At 43.0% G+C, this 26,040-nt stretch overlaps 1 protein-coding gene across 4 annotated transcripts; it reads right to left on the bottom strand.

Annotated features, from left to right (window-relative positions):
• Window positions 1–444: 444 nt before the first annotated feature.
• ZNF317 (zinc finger protein 317) lies at window positions 445–24,185 on the bottom strand. 4 transcript variants are annotated; one of them, XR_008495600.2, is made up of 8 exons: window positions 23,955–24,166; window positions 7,780–7,896; window positions 7,073–7,209; window positions 6,427–6,553; window positions 5,751–5,846; window positions 4,946–5,028; window positions 1,148–3,755; window positions 445–809 (listed from the first exon to the last, which is right to left on the bottom strand). XR_008495600.2 is itself a non-coding variant. In XM_054461570.2 (7 exons), the coding sequence occupies exons 2-7, from the start codon at window positions 7,802–7,804 to the stop codon at window positions 2,436–2,438; spliced, it is 1,788 nt and encodes a 595-aa protein (XP_054317545.1). In that variant the 5' UTR covers window positions 7,805–7,896; window positions 23,955–24,185; the 3' UTR covers window positions 445–2,435. The 4 variants fall into 4 exon arrangements, 2 of the variants coding, with proteins under 2 accessions (XP_054317545.1, XP_054317547.1); XR_010125011.1 differs by lacking the exon at window positions 5,751–5,846 and having other exon boundaries at window positions 23,955–24,147; XM_054461570.2 differs by having other exon boundaries at window positions 445–3,755; window positions 23,955–24,185.
• Between the last annotated feature and the right edge of the window lie 1,855 nt (window positions 24,186–26,040).

Raw genomic sequence — 26,040 nt, 5'->3', positions numbered from 1 at the left:
AAAAATACAAAAAAAAATTAGCCGGGCGTGGTGGTGGGCACCTGTAGTCCCAGCTACTCAGGAGGCTGAGGCAGGAGAATGGCATGAACCTGGGAGGCGGAGTTTGCAGTGAGCCGAGATCGCGCCATTGCACTCCAGCCTGGGTGACAGAGTGAGACTCTGTCTCAAAAAAAAAAAAAAAAAAAAAAAACAAACTCACCAATGACCAGGTGTATGGGCTCCAGGCAGCATCCAGCTGGGTGTAGAAACCCCCTCCCACCACTAAATAAATGAAATAGAAAAACAAGCTGGGTGTGGTGGCACATGCCTGTATTCTCAGCTACTTGGGAGACTGAGGCAGGAAGATCGTTTGAGCCCAGGAGTTTGAATCTAGCCTAGGCAACATTGGGAGACCCCCCATCTCAAAATAAATAAATTTAAAAGAAAAACAATGAAATATCCATAGCAGCTTAAACCAATAATCAGTTTTATTTTTTCTCGTGTGATAGAAGTCTGGAAGTCCAGGGCTGGTGCAGACACTCAAAGAGGCCAGAGGGAGGCCAGGGTCGCTGTGAGCTTTCTGCAGTCACTTCCTTAGACTGTGGTTTTCATATGCACGGTCGTTAAGGTGGATCTTCCAGTACTAGGTACTGGATCTCTTTGCAAGGTGAAAAGTAGGGGGTAAAGCAAAGAACAAAACATACAGGGAGGAATTCATGTTTAAGAACGATCCCCGTTCAAGAGCTTTATCAGAAGCCCACGTGGTGACATCTGCTGATCTGTCAGTGGCCAGGACTGTGAGACATGGATGGTACTAGCTGCAAGAAAACCTGTAAGAGATTTTTTAAAATTTAGATTAGCACACCTTACTAATCTGACAGAACCTGGATTCTCTTGATATTGGAAGAAGATGAGAGTGGATACCGGGGAAGTCACTAGAAGTATCTGTCACTCTTGGCTGGACAGCAGGCTGCAAACATATTACCACTTGATGGAGGCATCATGCTCTGGTTGCAATCCGTGTGCATCAGGTACCAGTAATAAACTGGTATTGAGAAATATCCTCATGTCACACAGATCTAAATATGCCATTGGTCAAGGAGGTTGTCCAAAAGGAAATTAGGACGTTACCAAGGATGAAACTATAGTAAAAATACTATATACAAACCTTTCTTGATGAGGCTTAAGGGTTATTTAGAGGAGTGTAACCTTAAAAATAAAGATGAAAAATGTATGAGCGGGGGCTCTGTTTTCATGATGAGAGAGTACGTGCAGTCCCGTATTCACTGGAAAATCTCGTTGGGGCTTCTCTCAGGGGTCTGTTTCCATGATGAAAGAGTAAGTGCAATCCCGTATTCACCAGAAAATCTCACTGGGGCTTCTCTCCGTGAGAATATTCACATGCTCAAGTGAGGGGACCATGGCTGGAATCATTTCCACATAGGAATTATCAGCACTAATTGTATTTTTAAAGTTTTATAAAAGAAATTTCTCCTAGCGTAAGTGCTCACAAGATTCATAAAAATGGAGGAGTTGCTGCAGGCAGTAATTGAGGAATGACTGCATGATTATTTTCAACCTCAGCAACAGTGACGTTTGGGGGCACTAACTCTTCATTGTGGGGGGCTCCTGTGTTCTGAAGCGGACTTAGCAGCATCCCTGATGTCTTCTTATTACAAGTCAGGAGTATCTTCCCCCCGTTCTAACTACCAAAAATGTCTCTAGACATTGCCAAATGACGCCTGGACAGTCAAATCGTCGCCTGACTGAGAACCCGTGCTGTAGACCAAGGGTCAGCCAAGTTTTTCTGGAAAGGGGCAGATGACAGGAAGTATTTCAGACTTCATTGGCCACAAATCTTCTCCATCACACATTCTTCTTCCTTAAAGATGGAACCACTATTGTTAGCTGGCAAGCCATACAAAGACAAGCAGCTGGCCGTGGTTTGCGGCCCATTCATGACCTTCCACGTTCCTTACTTCACTGATTTCTCTCTTTAGTGTGATTTCCATCATGAGGAATCAAGTGAGACTAGGAAGAAAGGTTTCCCCAGCCACTGCGTTTACAGAGATGCTCCCTAGTGTGCTTATTATTACTCATGGGCCCAGAAGGCTAGAAGTGGTCTGAAGTCATTTCGACATTAAATGCCACGCTGGGATTTTGACATTAAATGCCAAGCTGCCATTAAGTCCTCCTGTGTTTGTTAACAGCCGAATGTACCCTGAAGGCTTCTCCATGCTACAGACGTACATTTTCACCCCCGGCCTGAGTTCTCGCAAACCTCCTATGGGATGAGAACGCCTCGTCTTCCCACAGTTTTTACAGGAACTGGACTTCTCCCAAGTTCCGTGGATTCTTTTGCACGCAGTTAAGGTGCGAGCTCACAGAGGCTTCCTCTTACACCCACGAGGTCTATTTCAGGTCTGAATCATCCTGTGTCTCTAAAGCAGGCGCGCTCACTGGAGCCTCTTCCACACGGATGACACAAAGAGCTTCTCTCCCCGGTGAGTTTTCACGTGGCTCCTGAGGGACGAGTGGTCGCTGAAGGCTTTCCCGCAGACAAGGCATTCGTAGGGCTTCTCCCCGGTGTGGATCCTCCTGTGCACGTTCAGGTTGGAGCCTATGCTGAAGGCCTTCCCACAGTGATCGCATTCGTACGGTTTCTCCCCCGTGTGGCTTCGCATGTGCGTCTTCAGCGTTGACTGGTTCCTGAAGGCCTTGCCACACTGCCTACACTCAACTCGTTTCTTTACAAGGTGAATGCTCATGTGCCTCCGCCGGGATAAATAGTCACCGAAGACTTTCCCGCAGGCGGCGCATTCGTAGCGTCTCTCTTGCGTGTGTATCTTCCTGTGTGCGGTGAGGTTTGAACTCGCGCTGAAAGCTTTCCCGCAGAGATCGCACCCGTATGGTTTCTCTCCAGTGTGAGAGTTCATGTGAGTCTTAAGGATGGACTGGTTTCGGAAGGTCTTCCCGCACTGCCGACATTCCACGGGTTTCTTGACGATGTGAATCCTCATGTGTTTCCTCCGGGACACGAGATCACCAAAGGATTTCCCGCATTCTTTACATTCGTAGGTCTTCTCCACCATGTGGTTCTTCTTGTGCAAATTAAAGTTCGACTTCCAGCGGAAGGCTTTGCCGCACTGCGTGCACGCGTAGGGCTTCTCCCCCGTGTGATTCCTCACGTGCTCTTTGAGGTGGGAGGGGTGCTGGAAAGCTTTCCCACAGTCGTGACACTCGTAGGGCCTCTCTCCGGTGTGCGTTCTCTTGTGTGCGATGAGGTGGCAGCTCCGGCCGTACGCCTTCCCGCACTGATCACACTTGTAAGGCCTCTCGCCAGTGTGAACTCTCATGTGGATTTTCAGGGCCGAGAGGGTCCGGAATGCATTTCCACACTGACTGCAGTCATAGGGCTTCTCTTTGAGGTGAGTTCTTGCGTGGCTCCTAAGGGCTGAAGGGTCGTTGAAGGCTTTCCCGCAGTCGCTGCACTCGTAAGGCTTCTCCCCTGTGTGGATTCTCCTGTGCCGTGTGAGGGACGCGCTCGTGGTGAAGGCTTTTTGGCACTGATGACATTCGTGCATTTTTCTCCCATCGTACATGCTCACGTGCTGAGTGAGGTGCGGCCTGCCCTTGAACGCTACCCCGTAGTCACGGCGGTGATAGGGCCTCTTGCCAGCATGCCTTCCCATTGGCTGAGTGAGATGAGGGTCCATGCCGAAGACTTCGAACAAGTGAGCATATTGAGTGGACTTCTCTCCAAGACTGGCTCTTTCCTGTTGGTTAAGACATAAGTGCTGACAAAGGCAATTCTCATATTCATTGCAACCCTAAGCATCATCCCCACATACACTGCTATGAACAGACAGAAGCAAATTACTATGACTACAGCTGTCACCATCTGCCGCGCAGACGTGCTGTCCCTGCCCCATTTGAGCTCCATCAAAGACAATAGGTGAATGCCAGTCCACAAGGCTCCACGTGTGTTACTTTTTCAAAGCTTTTTGAGTATAGCATTTCTTCACTGCTTAAAAGTGAATTGAGGCTGGGCGAGGTGGCTCACGCCTGTCATCCCAGCACTTTGGAAGGCCGAGGCGGGTGGACTACCTGAGGTCAGGAGTTCGAGACCAGCCTGGCTAACATGGTGAAACCCTGTCTCTACAAAAAATACAAAAATTAGCCAGGCATGGTGGTGCGCACCTGTAATCCCAGCTACTCAGGAGGGCGGGACAGGAGAATCACTCGAGCCTGAAAGGTGGAGGCTACAGTGAGCTGAGATTGTGCCATTGCACTCCAGCCTGGGTGACAAGAGCAAGACTCTGCCTCAAAAACCAACCAACCAAACAAACAAAAAAACCCACTGAATTGAGGCTTGGCATGGTGGCTCAAGCCTATAATCCCAGCACTTTGGGAGACTGAGGCTGGTGGATTGCTTGAGGCCAGGAGTTCAAGACCAGCCTGGGCTTGGTGAAATCCTGTCTCTGCAAAAAACAGAAAAATTAGCCAAGTGTGGTGGCACACGCGTATAGTCCCAGCTGCTCAGGAGGCTGAGGTGGGAGGATGGCTTGAGCCTCGGAGGCAGAGGTTGCAGTGAGCCAAGATGTTGCCCACTGCACTGGGCAACAAGAGCGAGACTGTCTGCCCCCCAAAAAATAAACACCACCAAAACTGAATTGATAAGTAAGTGTATAGCATAAATATAAAATAAAACAAAAACTGCATTGAGCCCCAACACTCAATATCTGAGACACAGCTATAAAAATCTTTACTCAGAGACACTCTAGGTGAAGTAGCTTGAGGTTAGGTTTAGGGTTGTCCCCATCTTGGTAATACCCAGTGTCTCTGAAACACAGTTTCCTCTAAGGGAAGCTGCTTGCCCCAGTGTTGAACTGCTTTTCTAATCTAGGCTGCCCCAGTCTCCTCAGATGTGGAAGGAAGATCCAGAATTATCCCAAGGAAATCTTACCATCGTCACACCACTGGGCGTTTCCTTCCCAAAAATATCTTCCATAAGAAGTGACCACTTGGTTTTAGATGGAGTCTCCCAATCTGAAACAAATTGGAAAAGTATTAATTGTTGGAAAAGGAAAATGGTGGGATGATGGTGACAATGACAGGTGGATTTCTTGGCAGATCCTAAGACTATGTAAGGAAAAGTGGTGCAAAAGCAATTGTTAAAAAATCTGGTCATGTGAGATATTTGGCAATGCCAGGGGTAGAAATTTAAGTCAATTCAGGCTTGGCGCAGTGGCTCACGCCTGTAATCCCAGCACTTTGGGAGGCCAAGGTGGGTGGATCACCTGAGGTCAGGTGTTCAAGACCAGCCTGGCCAACATGGTGAAACCCATGTCTACTAATAATACTAAAATTAGCTGGGCATGGTGGCATCATGCTTGTAGTCCCAGCTACTCGGGAGGCAGAGGTTGCAGTGAGCTGAGATCACGCCACTGCACTCCAGCCTGGCAACAGAGTAAGACTCTGTCAAAAAAAAGAAAAGAAATTTAAGGCAATTCAGATGATGTTGATAATGACAGAAAGAAGATGATCAGGAACATCAAATATGAAAGAATGGGACAAAGAGCCCAATAACGGGAATGTGAAAGTCAAAGGAGTGTGTGGACCAAAAGATTTGTCAGAGAATGGATGGGCAAAAAGAGGGAAGGAGCATCTCTCAATTTCCCTGGGTGACACTCCCTAACCTACCTCCCTCCACCCCAGTCACTGAATAGAGGTAGAGTCACAGCACCACTCTTTGCCTGGGGCTCGCTCACCTGCACAAGCGCCCTGGTGAGCGCCCCTCTCCTCTGTCCTCGGCTCCTCCTCCTGCTCCAAGTGTGAGATGAGGCTGGGTTTGCCGACCTGATACCCTACACTCACGGGAAAGACACGGGTTGAGGGAGGGCCATGCAGAGGACAACCCCTTCCATTAGCCTGGGCTCAACACTTGGGTCTTCAGTGTTCTGAGGGTGGACAAGTCTGACTTAGGAGCAGCAAAACGGCGGTGCCAAAATTTCTAAGGAACACAGTAAAAGTTTTTGACTGATAGAAAACAAAACCACAGGCAAAGCATGGTGGCTCGTGCCTGTAGCCAGGAGTTCAAGATCAGTCTGGGCAACACAGTGAGACCCCGTCATCACCAAAAATAAATTAAAAAAAAAAATGAAATAGGAAATAAGATCACAAATACCCACACACTGACCCTCCAAAAGAATGAGGATTTCGTATTTCAAAAGCCCATGCCAAGCTCAGACACACACCGGAGAACCCCCAAGGTCCCTGCGATGGACGGGTCTCAATACCCAGGAGAGTCCCCATGAGCATGGGTGCTGGGGCTGCTTGTTCACAGCTGTGTTCTGAACCCCTGCATAGTTCCTGGGTCACAGAACATACTCAAACAAAAACATCTAATTCATGAATGAATAAGTGGAGAAATGGCACTGGCCTTACCCAGTGAAGTGAGGTTGCTATAGTTTTCCAGCATTACATCTTTGTACAGTTTTCTCTGAGAAGAATCCAGCAAGGGCCACTCCTTCTCGGTAAAGTCCACAGCGACATCTTGGAAAGTCACCGATTCCTGGAACGCCACACAAACTTGGGGTCAGCGAGGAACCAGCCTAATGGTGTTCCTGGTAAGATGGCTGAGGCTGAAGACCGGGCATGAGAGACCCAACACAGGATTTCCAGATGGCCTGCTACGGGGCTCAACATTTCCTCCAGGCGTCAGTCCTCAGATATCCTCTCTCCCTCATGAGGCCATCTTGTCCTGTCCCGTCGCTTCAAATGCAACCCTGACAAGGGACTAATCGCCCTCCAGTTCTAGCCCACTCCAAGAGCTTTTCCCTTTATTTCCCCCCATCTCTGGGGTTGAGCATGGGCCTGAGATTTTGCAAGCATGAGGGAAACAGATGCTACATAAATCACTTCCCCTAACTTCCCCAACACCAGGACAGCCCCAATATTCGTTGGCTCTCTCTTGGGCCCTGTTCTGGCATCCATCGGCTGAGATGAAGCTCTGCAAGAATTCCAGCATGCACTGGTGGGGTGTTCCAGGAAGTGCCTCTCCTGCTCTAGCGACCCAGAGATCTTAGTGCACCTGGGAACCAACACTGGGTGTGTGAGGCTCCAGACCACTGCACGCGAACAGGTCCAAATTCTGGGGACAGGAACGGTCTTTTGAAGAAACAGGAAATTCTGACTCCTGGAGACAGGTGGAGTCCTGGGTGGACGTGGCTGGAAGAGAAAAGAGGGTTCATGAGAATCAGAGCCTGCCCTGCCTCATAATACAACGCTTGCAAACCAGGAAACTGCTCCACACTGATTCTGAGTGTTCACATCTTCAATCCTCTCTCTCTCTTCCTCCCCCCACCTCTCTTGCACACATCAGTTTCATAACAAATCAGAGCAGCCCTGTTCCACCAAAAACAGAAAGAGGGTGGTGGGCTACATACTCATAGGAAATGACATAGTCCCAACCTAGGAGTGAAGAAATGCAAGTTCTGAGAGCTAGAGTTGTGACCTTGCTGAAAGTGATTAAAATAATAAATGGGATAACTCAGGGTTACCCATTACCTGCACCCTCTTCACGCATGAATGATACGGACACTGGCCCACTCCCAGACCCACCAAGAACCTCAGCAGACACAGTCACTGGGGCGGCTGCTGGGGCTCTGTTCCCACCCCTTTTCCACTCACCCATCCTCTCCCAGCAGCCCTCTATGGTGTACATATCTTTCACCCCATCAAGTGGCAGGGGCCACTTACGCTCACTTTCTCAGGGCATGCACTGACCCAAGAACTTACCAAATGTGGGGGACAGAGCTGCCATCCTCAGAGAATGGCAGTCAGTTTGCCTGAGCAGGGCACCAGGACAACCAGAAAGCTACTCTCTTGCTCTCATGTGACTCTCCAAGCTGGCATCTGTAGCAAATGAAAGAACACCGGGAGTAGTGAAAGGCTATCTGTCTCTCCTGCTCGCTGAAGAAAACTCCGAGTTTTGTCTTTTGGCATTTCCTCTTTTGAGCAGCAAGATCTGCCTGATCCTGGACTTTTATCTTACTTAGGTAAACTCTCCCAGCAATGTGGTGGGGGGACAGCCCCTGATCTGCTATAAGTGCGTTCGGAATTACTCTTCCTAAGTGATTTGCCACCAAGCACAACTCTGTTAAACCCCCTCACTCATTAAACACTCTGGTCCTAGACTTCTGCTCTTCCTTCACCTTCAAGGCCTGCGATAATTTAGGATGGCTCTATCCATGAAGATGGTCCACCCAGGACCAACCATGAGTTCCAAACTCCAATACCCTTTGCACCCACATTCCACACCAATATATACATCCTTGGGCCATGGCCTAGACTGCATCATCACTAGAATCAGCCTCACCTCACAGGCAATGATTTGGAAATCTGCTCTCTGGGCAAAGTCTCCTGAGCAACCTTCTTCTCACATCAACTCTCACTTTAGAGATTCACGGCCACCTATGCTTCTGCCACTTCCTCCACTCACTGAATTTGAATTTAAAAATCTTTTGAGATGAATCAGAGACTTAAAAATTCATAGAGAACAGCTGCAGTGAGCTACGATCATGCACTCCAGCCTGGGCAACAGAGTGAGATTCTGTCTCTAAAAACAAAAAAAGAAAAAGAAAAAAGGAAAATGAATAGTGAACCACGGATTGGGAAAAAAATATCTGCAATGCATACACCTGAAAAAGAATTCATATTCAGATTAAAGAACTCCTACATAGGAGTGCAAAAGGCTTATTGGAAAAAATAAAAAGAACTCCTTCAAAACAGAAAGAAAGAAAGAACATCAACCCAACAAAAAGGGCAAAAGACTTTAATTAAGAAACAGACATTTCACAAAACCAGTAAGAATCACATCTGATGGTGTGATTAGTCATAGTCATCATAGTCATTAGAGAAATGCAAATTAAAACTAGAGCAGCCAAAATAAAAAAGACTACCAAAACTAAATGCTGCTGAGTTTGGGGCACACTGGCAACTCTCATATCCTGATGGTAGGAGTGTGAAATAGTTCAACTACTTTGGAAAACACTTTGGCAGTTTTTAACAAGCACACTGACTATCTGATCCAACAATTCTGCTCCTAGATATTTACATAAGAGAAATTGTAAACAATTTATATCCACAAAGACTCATACAAAAATGTCTGTATGAGTCTGAAAAATGTCTGTATGTAGTCTGATTCCTAATAGCCAAACATTGTAAACAATCTAAACATCTATCAACCAGAGAATGGATATACAAATTGCAATGTTTACAGAATGGAATACTACTCAGCAATAAAAAGAAACTATGCAGACACACTACATGGAGAAATCCCTACGATGCTGGCCAAAAGAAACCGGACACACAAGAAATGCTCTGATTCCAATAATATGATGTCCATGAATAGGCAAAACGTAATTAAGTTGATAGAACTGAAAAAAAAAAAAGGGTTTCTTCAATGGAGGATCACAAGACAGGGATAGACTGAAAGAAGCAAAGGGAACTTTCTAGGATGATAGAAACATTATCTATTTTCAGATGTACAGTATACACAATTGTCAAAAATTCAAACTGATCACCTAAGTAAGACCTATGCATTTTCTTGAACATATATTAAACCCTGCTTAAAAGAAACAAAAAAAATGAGGCTTTCTTACCTTCTTGCTTCTAGTTATTTAAATATTCTTCTCACAACTGATCTATGACCTCCTCCTTTCCTTCTATGACAGACAAAGAGATGTCTGCCCTCCCTTCTCAAGGCAATCCTTTCAAATCTGCTCCAGGCCCATCCCCTTCTCTGGGCCCTCACACTACCTGGCTCTCCTTTACTTTCAGCCTCATTTCTCGCCTTGCTAGACAATTTCCCATGCATGGACACATGCTCAGGTCTATCCCATCTTGAAACCAATGCCTGCCCTGGCTCCCCTTAGTGCCTGCCCCCTTCTGAGCAAAAACTTAGGAGCAGTCTACATTCATCATCTCCCAATTCAGTACACCCAGCATCCACTACCATCATCCCCATCCTCACAGAAAATACAATTTACTCCCGTGTCAGTGAATCCAGTAAATGCGCTTCGGTCTTAGATTCTCACAAAAATTTGGTGTCTATTTTCTTTGAGAATCATTCTCTATTCTCGGCTCCTCTACAACTGTCTCCTCATTCTTTCCCTGCTTCTCTGGATCATCTGGACCATCCAGAGGTCCTCTTTTACCACTAAAGGCTGATTCTGCTCAAGAGCCATCCTTTACCCATTCCTTTGCATGCCTCATGCTTTGCCCAGGTAATCACATCCACTCATTTAACCTGAATCCCCATCTCTAACACTTAGGTTCCAGTAGGAACTCGAGATCTTATTCCCTTTGCCCAGGAAAAGCCACCAGTAAGACATCTCATACAAAAACCAGTTCCAGCCAGGTGCAGTGGCTCCTGCCTGTAATCCCAGCACTTTGGGAGGCCGAGTGGGTGGATCACCTGAGGTCGGGAGTTCGAGACCAGCCTGACCAACATGGAGAAACCTCATCTCTACTAAAAATACAAAGAATTAGCTGGGCATGGTGGTGCATGCCTGTAATCCCAGCTACTTGGGAGGCTGAGGCAGGAGAATCGCTTGAACCCAGGAGGCGGAGGTTGAGGTGAGCTGAGATTGTGCCATCGCACTCTAGCCTGGGTGACAGAGCAAGACTCAGTCTCAAAAAAAAAAAAAAAAAAAACAACAACAACAAAAAACTACCTTGACACACTAAACCTAGGGAAAGCAAAGTAAAGAAATACAGATTAAAGCAGAGACAAATGAAATAGAGAATAGAAGGAGAATTAATGAAAACAAAAGTTGGTTCTTTCAAAAAGATCAACAAAAGTGACAAAACTACAGCTAGAATTACTAACAAAAAAAGATGCAAGTAACTAAAATCATCAGTGGAAGTGGGACATTACTACCAACCTTATGGAAATTCAAAGGGCTGTAAGAGAATGCCATGAACAATTATGCACCAACACATTAGATTATCTACACTAGCAGTCCCCAACCAATTTGGCATCAGAGACTGGTGTCATGGAAGACAATTTTTCCATGGATGGTGAGGTGAGGGGGGATGGTTTTGGGATGATTTGAGTGCATTACATTTATTGTGCACTTTATTTCTATTATTATTACATTGTAATATATGGTAAAATACTTATACAACTCACCATAATGTAGAATTAGTGGAAGCCCTGAGAGTGTTTTCCTGAAACTAGATGGTCTCATCTGGAGGTGATGGGAGACACTGACAGATCATCAGGCATTAGATTTTCATAAGGAGTGTGCAATCTAGATCCCTTGCATGCACAGTGCACGGGGTTTGTGCCCCTACGAGAATCTAATGCTGCTGCTGATCTGACAGGAGGTGGAGTTCAGGTGGTAATGTGAGTGATGGGGAGCCGCTGTAAATACAGATGAAGCTTCACTCACTTGCCCTCTGCTCACCTCCTGCTGCAGGGCCTTGTTCCTAAAAGGCCAGGGACCAGTACCTGTCTGTGGCCCAGGGCTTGGGGACCAATGCTCTAGATGTATCAAATTCCTTGAAACATACCCAAACAGGCTCTAGAAGAAGAAGAAAATTGAGAGACCTATAACAAGAGACTGAGGCAGTCATCAAAAGCCATTAAATAAAGTCCAGGACTGGCCGGGCACAGTGGCTCACGCCTGTAATCCCAGCATTTTGGGAGGCCGAGGCGGGTGGATTAGGAGGTCAGGAGATCAAGACCATCCTGGCTAACACGGTGAAACCCCGTCTCTACTAAAAATACAAAAAGTAGCCAGGCATGGTGATGAGTGCCTGTAGTCCCAGCTACTCGGGAGGCTGAGGCAGGAGAATGGCGTGAACCTGGGAGGCGGAGCTTGCAGTGAGCCAAGATCGTGCCACTGCACTCCAGCCTGGGCAACAGAGCAAGACTCCGTCTCAAAAAACAAAAAAAAAAAGTCCAGGACCACCGAGCACGGTGGCTCACACCTGTAATCCCAGCACTTTGGGAGGCTGAGATGATGCATCACCAGAGGTCAGGAGTTCGAGACCAGCCTGGCCAACATGGTGAAACCCCATCTCTACTAAAAATACAAACATTAGCTGGGCGTGGTAGCAGGCGCCTGTAATCCCAGCTACTCAGGAGGCTGTGGCAGGAGAATCGCTTGAACCAGGGAGGTGGAGGTTGCAGTAAGCCGAGATCGTCCCATTGCACTCCAGCCTGGGGGACAAAAGTGAGACTTCTCTCAAAAAAAAAAGGTCGGGTGCGGTGGCTCACGCCTGTAATCCTAGCACTTTGGGGGGCTAAGGCGGGCAGATCACAAGGTCAGGAGATCGAGACCATCCTGGCTAATACAGTGAAACCCCTTCTCTACTAAAAATACAAAAAAATTAGCCGGGCGTGGTGGCGGGCGCCTGTAGTCCCAGCTAATTGGGAGGCTGAGGCAGGAGAACGGCGTGAACCCGGGAAGTGGAGCTTGCAGTGAGCCGAGATCGCGCCACTGCACTCGAGCCTGGGCGACAGAGCAAGACTCCATCTCAAAAAAAAAAAAAAAAAAAAAAAGTCCGAGACCAAGGGCTTCACTGGTGAACCCTACCAAACATTTAGAATTAACATCAAGGACATTATCAAGAAAGTGAATGAGACACAGAATGGTAGAAAATATTTGCAAATCATGTATGTGATAGGGATTTAATATCATTATAAACTCAACAACAAAGACAACCCAATAAAAAAGTTGGCAGGAGACTTGAACAGAACAGACATTTCTCCAAATATATAGAAATGAACTGTAAACACATGAAAAGATGATTAACAACATCAGTCATTAAGGAAATAACATCAAAACCACAATAAATTGGTGCGGTATGGTGGCCCACACGTCGGGAGGGGATTTAATTTGCTCTGTATGAACATGTCTCCTCTCTGCGGTTTCCACCACGACTCTCATGAGAGCACTGACATGAGAACCGTGACGCTGCTAGTTTAACATCTGACTCAGATCAATAATCAATATTACCACTTTTAAACATTACCAGGGTTATAACAATCTTTTTCAACATCAATTAATATTTCTGCTATTGGAATTGTTTTAGATATTCAGAAACATTTCAAAACAATAATACATGAAGTGTGTTTTAACGTATAAACTCTGCCTTGGGGATTCGTTATTCAACACCAAATTTGATCTTGGGCCAACTCAAAGATGCATAACGCTTTCATTCTTTTTACAAAGCCCTTTTCCAGTCATTGTGCCTTTGGGTTCTGACATTGAATCACTGCTGAGGAGGGGGAGAGAGGGTGACAGAGGCTCAGTCCCTGAGGCACAGTATCTCCATCCTCACCTCCCATTCATTCGTTCATGCTCAACTAACAAGCTTCTGCAGGTCCCATTCCACCTTTCCCCACCAACATTAATGCCAATTCTACAAATAACGACATGTGTAGTGTTTACAAGGTATGAGACATTCTCCTGAGTCTTTCCAGGGCCACTCCTATTTAATCCTCACAACCTCCCAGAATTATTCTCAAGTACCCAGAGAATAAGGCACCAAGGGTCCGAGACACTTGGTCAAGTTCATAGGTGGAAGTTGTGAGCCCAGCTGACGTGACTGCAGAGCCACATCTTGTTGCCTCTCAAAGTGACCTATGTCACCTATACTGTCCCCTATGTGGGAACTCCTTGACACTACATCTTGACCCTTCCTTTGCCTGACCTCCTGACACATGATCTTGCTCACTATGAATCTATCTCCCTCTTCCTGGGAATGCCACTGCTCTTGCAGCCACGGCTCCCTCATCCCAGGCTGTGCTCATATCTCTGGTTGCTCTTTTGAAGACTCTGGCTTGAGATCCCTCCTCTACCCGGCCCCTAAAGGTCAGGGTTCCCCTGGGCCCCTCTCCCCCATCTCTCACAGGTCCATATTGTGAAACACCCCCACCCTTTGGTGGTGCTGACACCCAGGTTCTGATTGCACTTCTGTGAAGGTCTCCCTGTCCCTGAGGCCTCAGTAGACTCCCCTTTGATGCAAGCCCACAGTTCTGCTCATTCCCCTTCCAAGAGTCAGTTCATCAAAACTCAGTTTTCTCATCTGGAAGCTGAAGACTTTAACACTGGGTTATGTATGGAACTCTATAGGCTCAGTAAACAAGCATTCACTCTAAAATGCCATTATCATTAAAATAAAATGACCACTGACGATTTTACAATTACTTAACAGAATTGTTCATTTATAGTGGGTGCCACTCTCCGCTCCCTGGCACCTGCCCCACCCAGAATGACTCAGAGTGAGTGGCAGCCAGGTGGCTACTTAGTATCCCTACTGCAACAGCCAACAGGATCCCACATTAAACACCTACAACTGTGCTGCCACCAGCCTCCCCACGTTGATGGCAGCTCCAGCCTCCCAGGGGCTCAAGTCAAAAGCCTTGCTCGTCATCACCTTCAACTCTCCTCTTTCTTTTCCATAAACCACATCTGCATCGCCAGCAAATCCTGCCAGCCTTATCTTTAAAACTTAATACAAAAATCTGGTTGCTTCTCACCACCTACACTGCTACTGCCTTGGCATAAGGCATCACTTCTCTTCTAGAACATTCCAACTGCTTCCTAACTGGTCTCCCAGCTGCTGTCCTTGACTTCCCTTAGCTGTCCCTGACTTCCCTTAGCTTCCATGACAGCCGTAACTTTATGGGTCAAATGAAGATCACGTCGCTCCTCTGTTCAAGATCCTCTGATAGTGTCCCATCTCACTCAGACCAAGGGCCCAGGTCCCTGCCGCCTCACCCACAACTCCCTCTGCCACCGGTCCCTCACCCAAGCCACGCAAGCCTCACTGCTGTGCATCAGGCCCTGCCAGCCATGCTCCCACCTTAGGGTCTTTGCACCTGCTGCTCCTCTGCTTGAAATGTTTCCCCCACATTCTCCGTGTGCCTGGCCCCCTCTCATCCTTCAGATCTTTATTCAACTTTACCTGTCCTGATCTGGCATTCGCTGGCCACTCTTTTCTTTTTCTTTTTTTTTTTTTGAGATGGAGTCTCGCTTTGTCGCCCAGGCTGGAGTGCAGTGGTGTGATCTCAGCTCACTGCAACCTGTGCCTCCCGGGTTCAAGTGATTCTCCCGCCTCAGCCTTCCAAGTAGCTGGGACTACAAGTGTACCACTGTGTCCAGCTAATTCTTGTACTTTTAGTAGAGACAGGGTTTCACCATGTTGGCCAGGCTGGTCCTGAGCTCCTGACCTCAGCATATCTGCCCACCTTGGCCACTCTTTAAAATGCAAACCCCTGCTTCTTTCAATCCCAATTCTCGACTCCTTTTCTTTTTCCCCAAAGCACTAATTTCCAAGTAATATTCTGTGTAAGATTAGGCTCTATTTCTTACTGCAAAAACAGACAAACCCAAATCTCAATGACTCAATGAAATGGAAAGTTTATGCCTTGCTCATGTCACTTGTTCAACCCAGGCTGATGTCAGAAGTTTTCCTGTTTTTCAAGGATGCCACTTGTCTCTGAACCAACTGATACCCTTCACCATCTTGGTCATAGATGATGAGCAGGAAGCTGGACAACTATGCATTCTGTCGTCTATATTTTGACCTTGAAGCACTTGCAGCCCATTGGCCAGAACTAGTCACATGCCCCTGCCCGCTCCAAGGATCCTGCGAAATGTAGGACAGGACACAGAACACCGGGTAAGCATTTTTATCTCTCTGCTGTCTCCTCCATGCACACTATGTAGTTTACTTGTTTTGATTTCCTGTGTGCCCAACTAGAAAATACATTCCAGGTGAGTAGAGATTTTTTACTTTGATGATATTTCATTCACCATTCCAGTGCCTGATATAAACAAGACAATAAGTAGGGAATGAAAGAATGAATGGATGATGAGCAAGCTGATCTACATTTGCCTTCATACTGAGACAGTCACCCAGGGGATGCCACCTTGGGAGGGGCCTATGGAATGTAGGGGGTCTAGGATCTCCTCAGAAGGTCCTGTGAAATTAAACAGTAACCCAGATACTAGGACACAGCCCTATGGCTTAGCCAAACACCCTGGGGCCAACATCCACCACCATCCTCCATGAAGGACAAGGTGTCCAGAGGGCTGGAGCTTAGAGAGTGCACCCACATCAGTTCAAAGTCTTTGGAACCCTGTCGATGTTTTGCAATGATGCAAACCAGAGCTCAGAGTGGAGCTTCTGGCCAATTTCTCACCTGAGTGATTCTATCACTTTCAGGGGTTGTCAGTGCTGGGTGATGGTGTATTAGTCCATTCTCGCACTGCTATAAAGAAATACCTGAGACTGGGTAATTTATAAGAAAAGAGGTTTAATTGGCTCACAGTTCTGTAGGCTCTACAGGAAGCACAGTGGTATCTGCTTCTGGGGAGGCCTCAGGAAGCTTCCAATCATAGCAGAAGGCAAAAATGAAGCAGGCAAGGCATATGGTGAAGCAGGAGCAAGACAGCAAAGGTTGGGGGGAGGTGCCACACACGTTTAAATAACCGGATCTCAGGAGAACTCACTCACTATCATGAGGACAGTACCAAGGGGGATGGTGCTAAACCATTCATGAGAAATCTGCCCCCATAATCCAATCGCCTCCCACCAGGCCCCACCTCCAACATTGGGAATTACATTTCCATATGAGATTTGTGGGGGGGATACACATACAAACCATATCAGAGAGTCTCAGAGAACTGGTGGCCATGAATACAAACGAAGCAGGAAGATTTCAGCATCTAAGCGACCCCAGCAGGATGTGGAGCAGGGTGTCTAGAACAGCTGTAGGATCTATGAACTCAGAGACATTCTGCCCCATTTCTACATGATACATGAAACAAAACCAGGATCAGCCACGCACGGTGGCTCATGCCTGTGATCCCAGCACTTTGGGAGGCTGAGGCAGGCGGATCATGAGGTCAGGAGATCAAGACCATCCTGTGAATGGTCAAACCCCATCTCTACTAAAAATACAAAAAATTAGCTGGGCGTGGTGGTGGGCGCCTGTAGTCCCAGCTACTCAGGAGGCTGAGGCAGGAGAATGGTGTGAACCCAGGAGTCGAAGCTTTCAGTGAACTGAGATTGCGCCACTGCACTCCAACCTGGGTGACACAGTGAGACTCCATCTCAAAAAAAAAAAAACAAAAAACCAGGATCCTCGGAATGCTGTCACCATGGATAAGTTAGAACGGACAGGTTAATTTTTCAGAGCTGTTGGGGTTGCTTAATTTCTCTTTTAGTTTTCTTTACAGCACGGTGAAAGCAGTTCTATTTTTCTATTTCTACACATCTTACTCTATTGTCATTGGGATCTGTTTTTCTCCTCACCAGGGCCAGGACTGGGATGAGGCAAACAAGGCTGCTAGACAAGAGTGTGGTATTTAAGGAAGCACTTCTGGTGTCAGACAAGCACAAGGTTGACTCAGAGCGAGTAGCTCCCTGGCTCTGCACTCACAAACCTCACCCTTGCTCCAGCCCTGCTCCTCAGTTTTAGAAGATCTGCCTCCTCCATCAAGTTTGTGGTCCAAAACAAATGTTGCCCAAAACTGTTCCATTATGAGCTTTCTCAGGACCATAATTCTCCCAATATTTGATTTTATCCCCATATTCAACTTAATCACAGTATCCCAGGATATTCAGAATTTGCAGATGTAAATACTGTAAAGAGAATAATTCTTTTGTTACTTTTACTGACTGGTATTTCCGCCCTTGCTAGAACTATTTCTACCACTGTTATTCACGTAAATATAGGCCCAGCGCGGTGGCTCATGCCTGTAATCTCAGCACTTTGGGAGGCTGAGGCGGGCAGATCATTTGAACTCAGGAGTTCAAGACCAGCCTGGCCAACATGGTGAAACCCCGTTTCTACTAAAAATACAAAAAAATTAGCCGGGCGTGGTGGCACATGCCTGTAGTCCCAGTTACTTGGGAGGCTGAGATGGGAAGATCGCTTGAACCTGAGAGGCGGAGGTTGCAGTAAGCCAAGATCATGCCACTGCACTTCTAGACAGAAGTGAGACACTGTCTCAAAATATATATATATATTTATATAAATAATATATAATATATATTTATATAAATTATATATATTTATATAAATAATATATATAATATATATTATATAAAAATAATATATATAATATATATTTATATAAATATATATATAATATATATATAGTGAGAGAAAGAGAGAAGGCAACAAAGGTTGTGAGAACATCATATGCCATTTTCTTGGTCCAGAAACACATTACATTAGTAAATCAATATACCCTCCTTTCAACCAGCTAGATGAGATGTCCCAGGGGGTGCGGAGCAGGGTAGGAATTCTGTTTCCAACAAGCAACCTAGGTGCCCCAATTAAACCTTCCATGCATAACTATTTCAAATGCAACACAAAGTACAGACAGATGATATGTTTCAAATTCATGTGCTGGCAAGAAATTAACATTCAGAACATTAAAAATTTATGATTTCTAAAGGGCAATTACAATTGCTAAAATAAAAGCAAAATGGAAACCAACAACAAAAGCCCTAAGCAAATAGCTTTTAGATTACATACAGCCAATAATAATAATAATAATAATAATAATTTGTTTCTTAAATATAGTCTGCTGCATAAGCATCCCCTGGAGCACTTTAAGTAACTCTGACACCCAGATCATATCTCAGTTCAATTAAGTCTCTTCGGGGTTGGCTGATGAATCAGTACTTTAATAAACTCTACATGAAATTTTTATGAAGGCTGAAGTTTCAAAGCCAGTTGTAGCAATAAATGCAAGGGAAGCACAGAAAAATAGTTGAGGAACATAAATACAGCTAAGAACCATGCGGGGGCAGAAGATAAGGAATTGAACCATTTCTAACTGGAGTTACTGATGAGACAGAGAAGGAGCCTAGGCAATTACTGCAAAATATAGTGGCTGTAGACTTTTCATTTTGAAGGAAAACATAAACAGATTGAAGAGAGATAAAATCTTAAGCACAATGAACCAGATAATACCAATGGTAAAAAGAATATCTGAACAGCAGCCAGAGGAGAAAAAGACAGGTTACCTTTTAAGCAATAGTTCTCAAACTTTAAGTTACATCGGAGTCACCTGGAGGTCTTGTTAAAACACACTGTAAATATCTCTCTATTAAGAAACAAAGCAAGCCTGGGCATGATGGCCCACATCTGTAATTCCAGCACGCTGGGAGGTCAAGGCAGGTGGATCACTTGCACGCAGGAGTTCGAGACCAGCCTGGGCAACATAGAGAGACCCTGTCTCAAAACAAAACAAAACAAAATGAAAAACTCACATTTCTAGGCTCCTAAAACCACTGCCTGGCCAACATGGTGAAACCCTGTCTTTACTAAAAATACAAAAATTAGCTGGGTGTCATGGCACATGCCTGTAATCCCAGCGACTCAGTAGGCTGAGGCAGGAGAATTGCTGGAACCCAGGAGACAAAAGTTGCAGTGAGACGAGATTACGCCATTGCACTCCAGCCTGGGCAACAAGAGTGAGACTCTGTCTCAAAAAACAAACAAACAAACATTAGACCGACAGCTGACTTCTCATTACTAACAGTGGAAGCCAGAAGATAATGGAACATCTTCATAGTTCTGAAATATAAAATTCTATTACCACCAAAAATGTCCACTGAGAAAAGAGGGAAAGAGGTGTTTTCTGAGCACCAAAAAACAAAGTTCCTGTGGGCTTGCAATCCACAGAAAAGAGACATCATCAAAGACATATCTCAGGGAGAAAGAAGTAATTAAAGAACCAAAGCAAACAGTGGAAGAATTACACCAAAAAGTGTAAGAACCAAGTAAAGTGCTCAAAGTGACAAACATGTGAGTATAATGAAACAAGAAATGATGGTATGCAATAGCAATAATAATTTCTTCTGAGGTTTAAAAAAAGAACTCAATATGTGCAACTATGATACATCAATAAAAAAGAATGAAAATGCATAAGAAAACCATGTAAATCAGGAGAGTAACATGCAAATCTAGATTTAGTGAACAAGCATAGGTAAGAATTGTTTAGAACAACCACCGAAATAATAGAGTAAATAAATTCAAAATGTACAGAAAATAAAAAAGGAGAATGACAAAAATACACAAAAGCTAGAGAAAAAATAGAAGACAAATGTAACATTCAAATATATTAATACAGAAGATGCTAATGGAATAAATGCTTTAACTAAAATACTAATATTCACAGAATAGATTAATCCAATTATATGCTATGTACAAGAGATATCTAAAATATAAGAATACAATAAGAGCCGGGCGTGGTGGCTCATGCCTGTAATCCCAATGCTTTGGGAGGTCAAGGCAGGTGGATCACCTGAGGTCAGGAGTTCGACACCAGCCTGACCAATATGATGAAACCCCATCTCTACTGAAAATAAAAAAATTAGCTGGGTGTGGTGCCATGCGCCTGTAATTCCAGCTACTTGGGAGGCTGAGACAGGAGAATCACTTGAATCCAGGAGGTGGAGGTTGCAGTGAGCTGAGATTGCGCCATTGCACTCCAGCCCGGGCAAAAAGAGCGAAACTCCATCTCAAAAAAAAAAAAAAAGAAAAAAGAGTACAATAAGAATGGAAATAAAAGGATATATAAGGCAGTGGAAAAAAAAAAAAGAAAGCTGGTTTGAATGTTAGTATCAGACAGAATAGATTAAGGCAAAAAAGCTCATAGAGAAAAATGAAGTATTACATAATAAAAAGTTATAAATCCAGAAAGAGGTGTGTGTGTGTGCGTGTGTGTACAAAACACAGCCTCAAAAAAAAGGAAAACACAAAAATTAAAAAAAAAAAAGCAAAAGGGGGACAGAACTCTAAGGAGAAATAGATGAAGCCACCATCAGAGCTCTCACAAATCCAGTTTAAGCAGGCAATTCAATAACTACATGCAGATTGAACATGATGAAACAGCATTTCCTAACTGTAAAATCCAACCACTCATGGGGCCATGTTTGTCTCAGAAAATGCTTGACCACAGAGCAATGCAGTTGGCAAACAATGACCAAAAGATAACCAGAAAAAAAGTCACAGAAATGAAAATTAAAAGAAAAAAATTCTAAATCCGCATGCCAAAGAAGCCATGATATTTGATATTTAGAATTAAAATACAATAAAGTATGATACTGCAATTCTTTGGGATGTGACAGGCATTCAACATAAGAAACTGGAAAGAAACATCCCAAAAAGGAAGAAAATGATAATAATCAGAAAGTTATAAAATAGAAAACATATATATCATAAAGTGGTTCCATCAAGCCAGAAGTTCTTTAAGAAGAAAACTGACAACATTCGGACTGAATTTATTTTTGTAAAAAGCAACATATAATTATTATTACAAATAAAAAAGTGGATAACATTACAAATGTAGCAAGCATTAAAAATATGAGTATGTTATGAACAACCCTGACTATACAATTTAAACCTCAGATGGAATAAATAAATTCCTAAAGAAATTTTACTCATCATAACAACACAGAAAACCTGAATGCCCCACAACCCTTAAAAGAACAGAAACAACAGCTTTAAAACTTTCCACAAAGAAAACTCCAGACCCAAATGGTTTTTCCAGGTACCACTGCCGTTCTAAGGAACAAAAGATTCTATTCTTATGCAAAACATTCCAGAGTTTAGAAAACAGAACACTTCTCATCCCATTTTATGAGGCTGGCATAAATCTGAAACAGAAAAGGAAAATTTCACTCAAGCATAGATCCAAAAACACCAAAGTATTAACAAACCGAAGCCAAAAGTAACAAATAGTAACATGTCCTTTTCAAATTATTTACCAATACAAATTCAATGTAACAAGAGAAAATCAATTGGTTTAATTTGCCACACTACAGGATAAAAAACAAAATTATATTATTCACTCATTAATTTGTTACACAGCAGTACGGAGTGCCATAATTTAAGGCACTAGAAATGTATCAATAAACAGATACAAAAGTATCAATATAGATTTTGTATCAAACAGATACAAAATGTATCAATAAACAGATACATAATGGCAAAAAAAAAAAAAAAAAAAATCACTTGTTAAAAGCCTGCAGCAATTCACAAGAAACACTCAAGTAGGAAAAGAGGGGAGCTTCCTTGACCTAATAAAAACTCTTCGAAAGAAAAGCCTTCGGCAGACACAAATGACAATTCCCTTTAAGATCAGAAAACAAACAGGCCTGCCTAGAGTGTGCCATCCAAACTCCAGTCAATGACAATGGAAGTCCCCACCCAGTCCAGCACAAAAAAACAAACAAACAAAAAAGACAATTTATCTTCTGTATAAAATAAATATTTGTATTTTCCTTTTGAATTGTACACATTTTCCTTGTCTACGAAGAACATCCAACAAACTACACAAAAGTTAGACTTTTCTGAGCACCAAAAACCAAAGTTCCTAAGAATAAATATAACAAAAACAACCTAAATCCTTTTTGCAGGTACTTATAAAACTTTACTGAGCCGGACATCGTGGCTCTCTCCTGCAATCCCAGCACTTTGGGAGGCCGAGGCAGGTGGATCACCTGAGGTCAGGAGATCGAGACCAGCCTGGCCAACATGTTGAAATCCCATCTCCACTAAAAATACAAAATTTAGCTAGGCGTGGTGGTGGGCGCCTGTATTCCCAGCTACTCGGGAGGCTGAGGCAGGAGAACCGCTTGAACCAGGGAGACAGAGGTTGCAGTGAGCGGAGATTGTCATTGCACTCCAGTCTGGGCTACAAGGGTGAGATTCCATCTCAAAAAGGAAAAAAACAAAAACAAAAAAAACACTTTATTGAAAGGCATTAAAGAAGATGTAAATAAATGATGTAAATCAATTAACTGCAACTCAATGGCATAAAAATGACAATATTCTCAAAGTTCAAATATAGATTCACCACAACTTGAAAACAAAAGTCCAGTATGTGGAATTTGGTGAACTGACTAGAATTTAAGCCATGACATTCCTGAAAAAGAATGGCTAGGTGTAAGTACTTTATCTACAAGATATTTAGAAATCTCTAAATTACAAAGGTGTGCTTGCATCAATACAGAAAAAGATTGTTTCCAAAAATACTAAAGCGCCTGAGTTCATTCACAAATAATTACCAAAATTAGGAAATATATTTTCTGGAAAAGATGTACAAGCAGTCAAATCCACGGAGAAAGTATTGATGGGAGAGGAGGATGCAGTTTAGAAGAGGCACACAGCTTTCTGAGATTTAATAATCTCTTTCTTGGCCTGGTTTGTAAATTCGCTTTACTGTTGTCCTTTTAAATGTGCGTAAGTCTGTGTGTGTGTGTAATCATACTTTTTTTGCACGTATGTCCTATTTTCCAGTGTTAAAATATGTGCATAGAAAAGGACACACCACAAAATACGACGGTAAAATTCAATGGAAAATATTAATAATCACGATAAGTATAACTGGACTAACTCTCAAGTTAATTAACAAAATGTTGAAATGAATAGTAAATATACGTATAGGCTATTTACAAGAGAGTCCACTAAAATTAAAATAAATAAAAAAGTGCAACCAGAAGGACTTAAAAATACAAAAGGTACTCAAGGTAAGTGCTAAAAAGAACACCAATGTGCTGACATTCACGAGATAAAATTGACTACAGCGCAGAAAGGTGATTTCTCCTCGCGATGTCCAAATCCTGACGCCCCCCAGTCTCCTGAACTGCCCCCAAACTCTTGAATTCACTTCAGCCGGGCTTTTCCGCCCCCACCAGAGACTCAGGGCTTTTCAGGATCAGGTGACCAATCAGCTGCAATGGTCCAATTTTATCCTTCGCGTCCCCAGCTTTTCATATCGCTAATCGCGAGATCTAAACGCACCCCTCGTCTGGATGCCTAGCTCTTTAGCCCCCGACCCTCGTACCCCCTTAGTCCTCACCGCCAGATAGGCCCCCCGTGACCCCTAGAACTGAGGGGGAGAAGGGTTAAGGAAAGCAGGGCTTACACGACTGGGAGTAGGATCGGGGGAGCGGAGGTGACGGAAGCCGCCGCCGATGCGAAGAGTTCATACGGGAGGTCCAGCCTGGCGCGGGGACGCGAGGGGTCCCCAACAGGCCGAAAGAATTCGCCGCTGACCCCTCCTTGGCCCATGTGTCTCGGGGCAACCGACTCCAGAGAGTAATGGCTTCCGCTTCACTGCCGCCTTCCAATTCTCGCGGGACTTCATTGGCTGCGTCTAATACGGAAGCGGGGCGGAGAGGATGCTGGAAATTGTAGTTTTGAAGTTTGGATAGGCATGGCGGCCGTGCCCCGGTGAAATCTGACGGTCCAGCATATTTCTCCAATTTCTACTCAAGACTCAAATTTTCAACCACAACCCACAGCATTTTGTAGCCATCATAGTGGTAAAGGTTGAATCAGGCAAGAATTGTCATCTACATGACACAACTGGGGGACATTTGCATGACGAGCAGAATATTTGAATTGCCTTAAATGCCTCTCTAAACTGCTTGTATGTTGGAATGGAGAAAAAGTAATAGAAATTGTACAGCTAAGAAATTGGACAACATCTGGACCAGGTGATGAAATCAATATCACCAATGAGGGTCAGATGGAGACCACGTGCCTCTGAATGACACCTTGGGAAGGGCGTAAAATCACTATCACCTGTGTGGTGTTCATCCTACGTATCAGCTATTTTGTATTTTTTGACCCACATCTCCCCATTTCCTTCCCCAACTGTCTCATTCTTTATTTCTGTGTATTTGAGCTGTCTCTCTTGATTAAAAAAGTTCGTCATGTAAGTGACGTCATGCAATATTTTTCTTTTTGTGTCTGGCTTATTTCACTTAGCATGATGTCCTCCAGGTCCACCCATCTTGTGATAAATGTCAGGATCTCCTTCTATTTCAAGGCTGAATGATATTCCGTTATATATATGTTTTATACAATGGAATATATATTTATTATATTATAATTATGTATTATATGTATTATTAATGTATATTATATAATACATGCTAAAATAATATATGTATGTATGTTATATATTATGGAATATATATTATATATAATATATTATGGAATATATATTATATATAATATATATTATGGAATATATATTATATATAATATATATTATGGAATATATATTATATATAATATATATTATTTTAGCAGGAGGAGTCTGCATATACAAAATTCCAGAATCAGACTGGGTACAGTGGCTCACACCTGTAATCTCAACACTCTAGGAAACCAAGGCTTCCCATGTAACCAGTTGGGGCAGAATTATATAGACAGGAGAGACAGATGGTTAGTATTATCCAGGGCAGGTATTATAAAAGACAGAGAGAAGGAAATTTGAGGTTTTGGAAAATATATTATTGAGGGGATGGACCATGGTGCATATATATATATACACATATAAAATGTATGTATGGAATATATATAGGATATAAAATATTCATATATAATATATAATATATATTCCATATTACATAATGTAATATATATTTCATAATACATAATATATACACCATAATATATAGCATATACACATATAATACATATATAATTATATATGTATTATATATATATAATTTATATTATATTATATAAATATATTATATTATATAATATATATTATATATATTATATATATTATATTATATATTATATATTATATTATATATTATATATTATATAATATTATATATTATAATATTATATTATTATATATATATTATATATATATAATATATTATATATATATAATATATTATAATATTATATATTATAATATATATATTATATATTATATATATTATATACATATTATATAAATATATTATATTATATAATATATATATTATATATATTATATATATTATATATATATAATATATATAATATATAATATATATATTATATATTATATTATATAAATAATTATATTATATATATATAATAATATATAATACTATATGTATTTCATATAGTATATGATATACATATATTACATGTTACATGATATATAATATATGACATATAATGGGAATATCTATTAAGTAATAGGTATATATTTATAT

The sequence above is a fragment of the Pongo pygmaeus genome, chromosome 20 (assembly GCF_028885625.2).
Source record: "Pongo pygmaeus isolate AG05252 chromosome 20, NHGRI_mPonPyg2-v2.0_pri, whole genome shotgun sequence".
In the NCBI taxonomy this organism is placed as follows: Eukaryota; Metazoa; Chordata; class Mammalia; order Primates; family Hominidae; genus Pongo; species Pongo pygmaeus.
Note: the sequence above shows the minus strand (reverse complement) of the source record. Positions and strands in the feature narration are given on the sequence as shown.

Excerpts from the sequence above, each read along its gene's own strand:
- ZNF317 (XM_054461570.2), bottom strand. The coding sequence starts at position 7,804 with ATGGCAGCTCTGTCCCCCACATTTG. Across the intron at positions 6,554-7,072 it reads CACCCAGTGTTGGTTCCCAG|GAATCGGTGACTTTCCAAGA; the intron begins GTGCACTAAGAT and ends GTGGCGTTCCAG. Across the intron at positions 5,847-6,426 it reads TAGCAACCTCACTTCACTGG|GGTATCAGGTCGGCAAACCC; the intron begins GTAAGGCCAGTG and ends CCGTGAGTGTAG.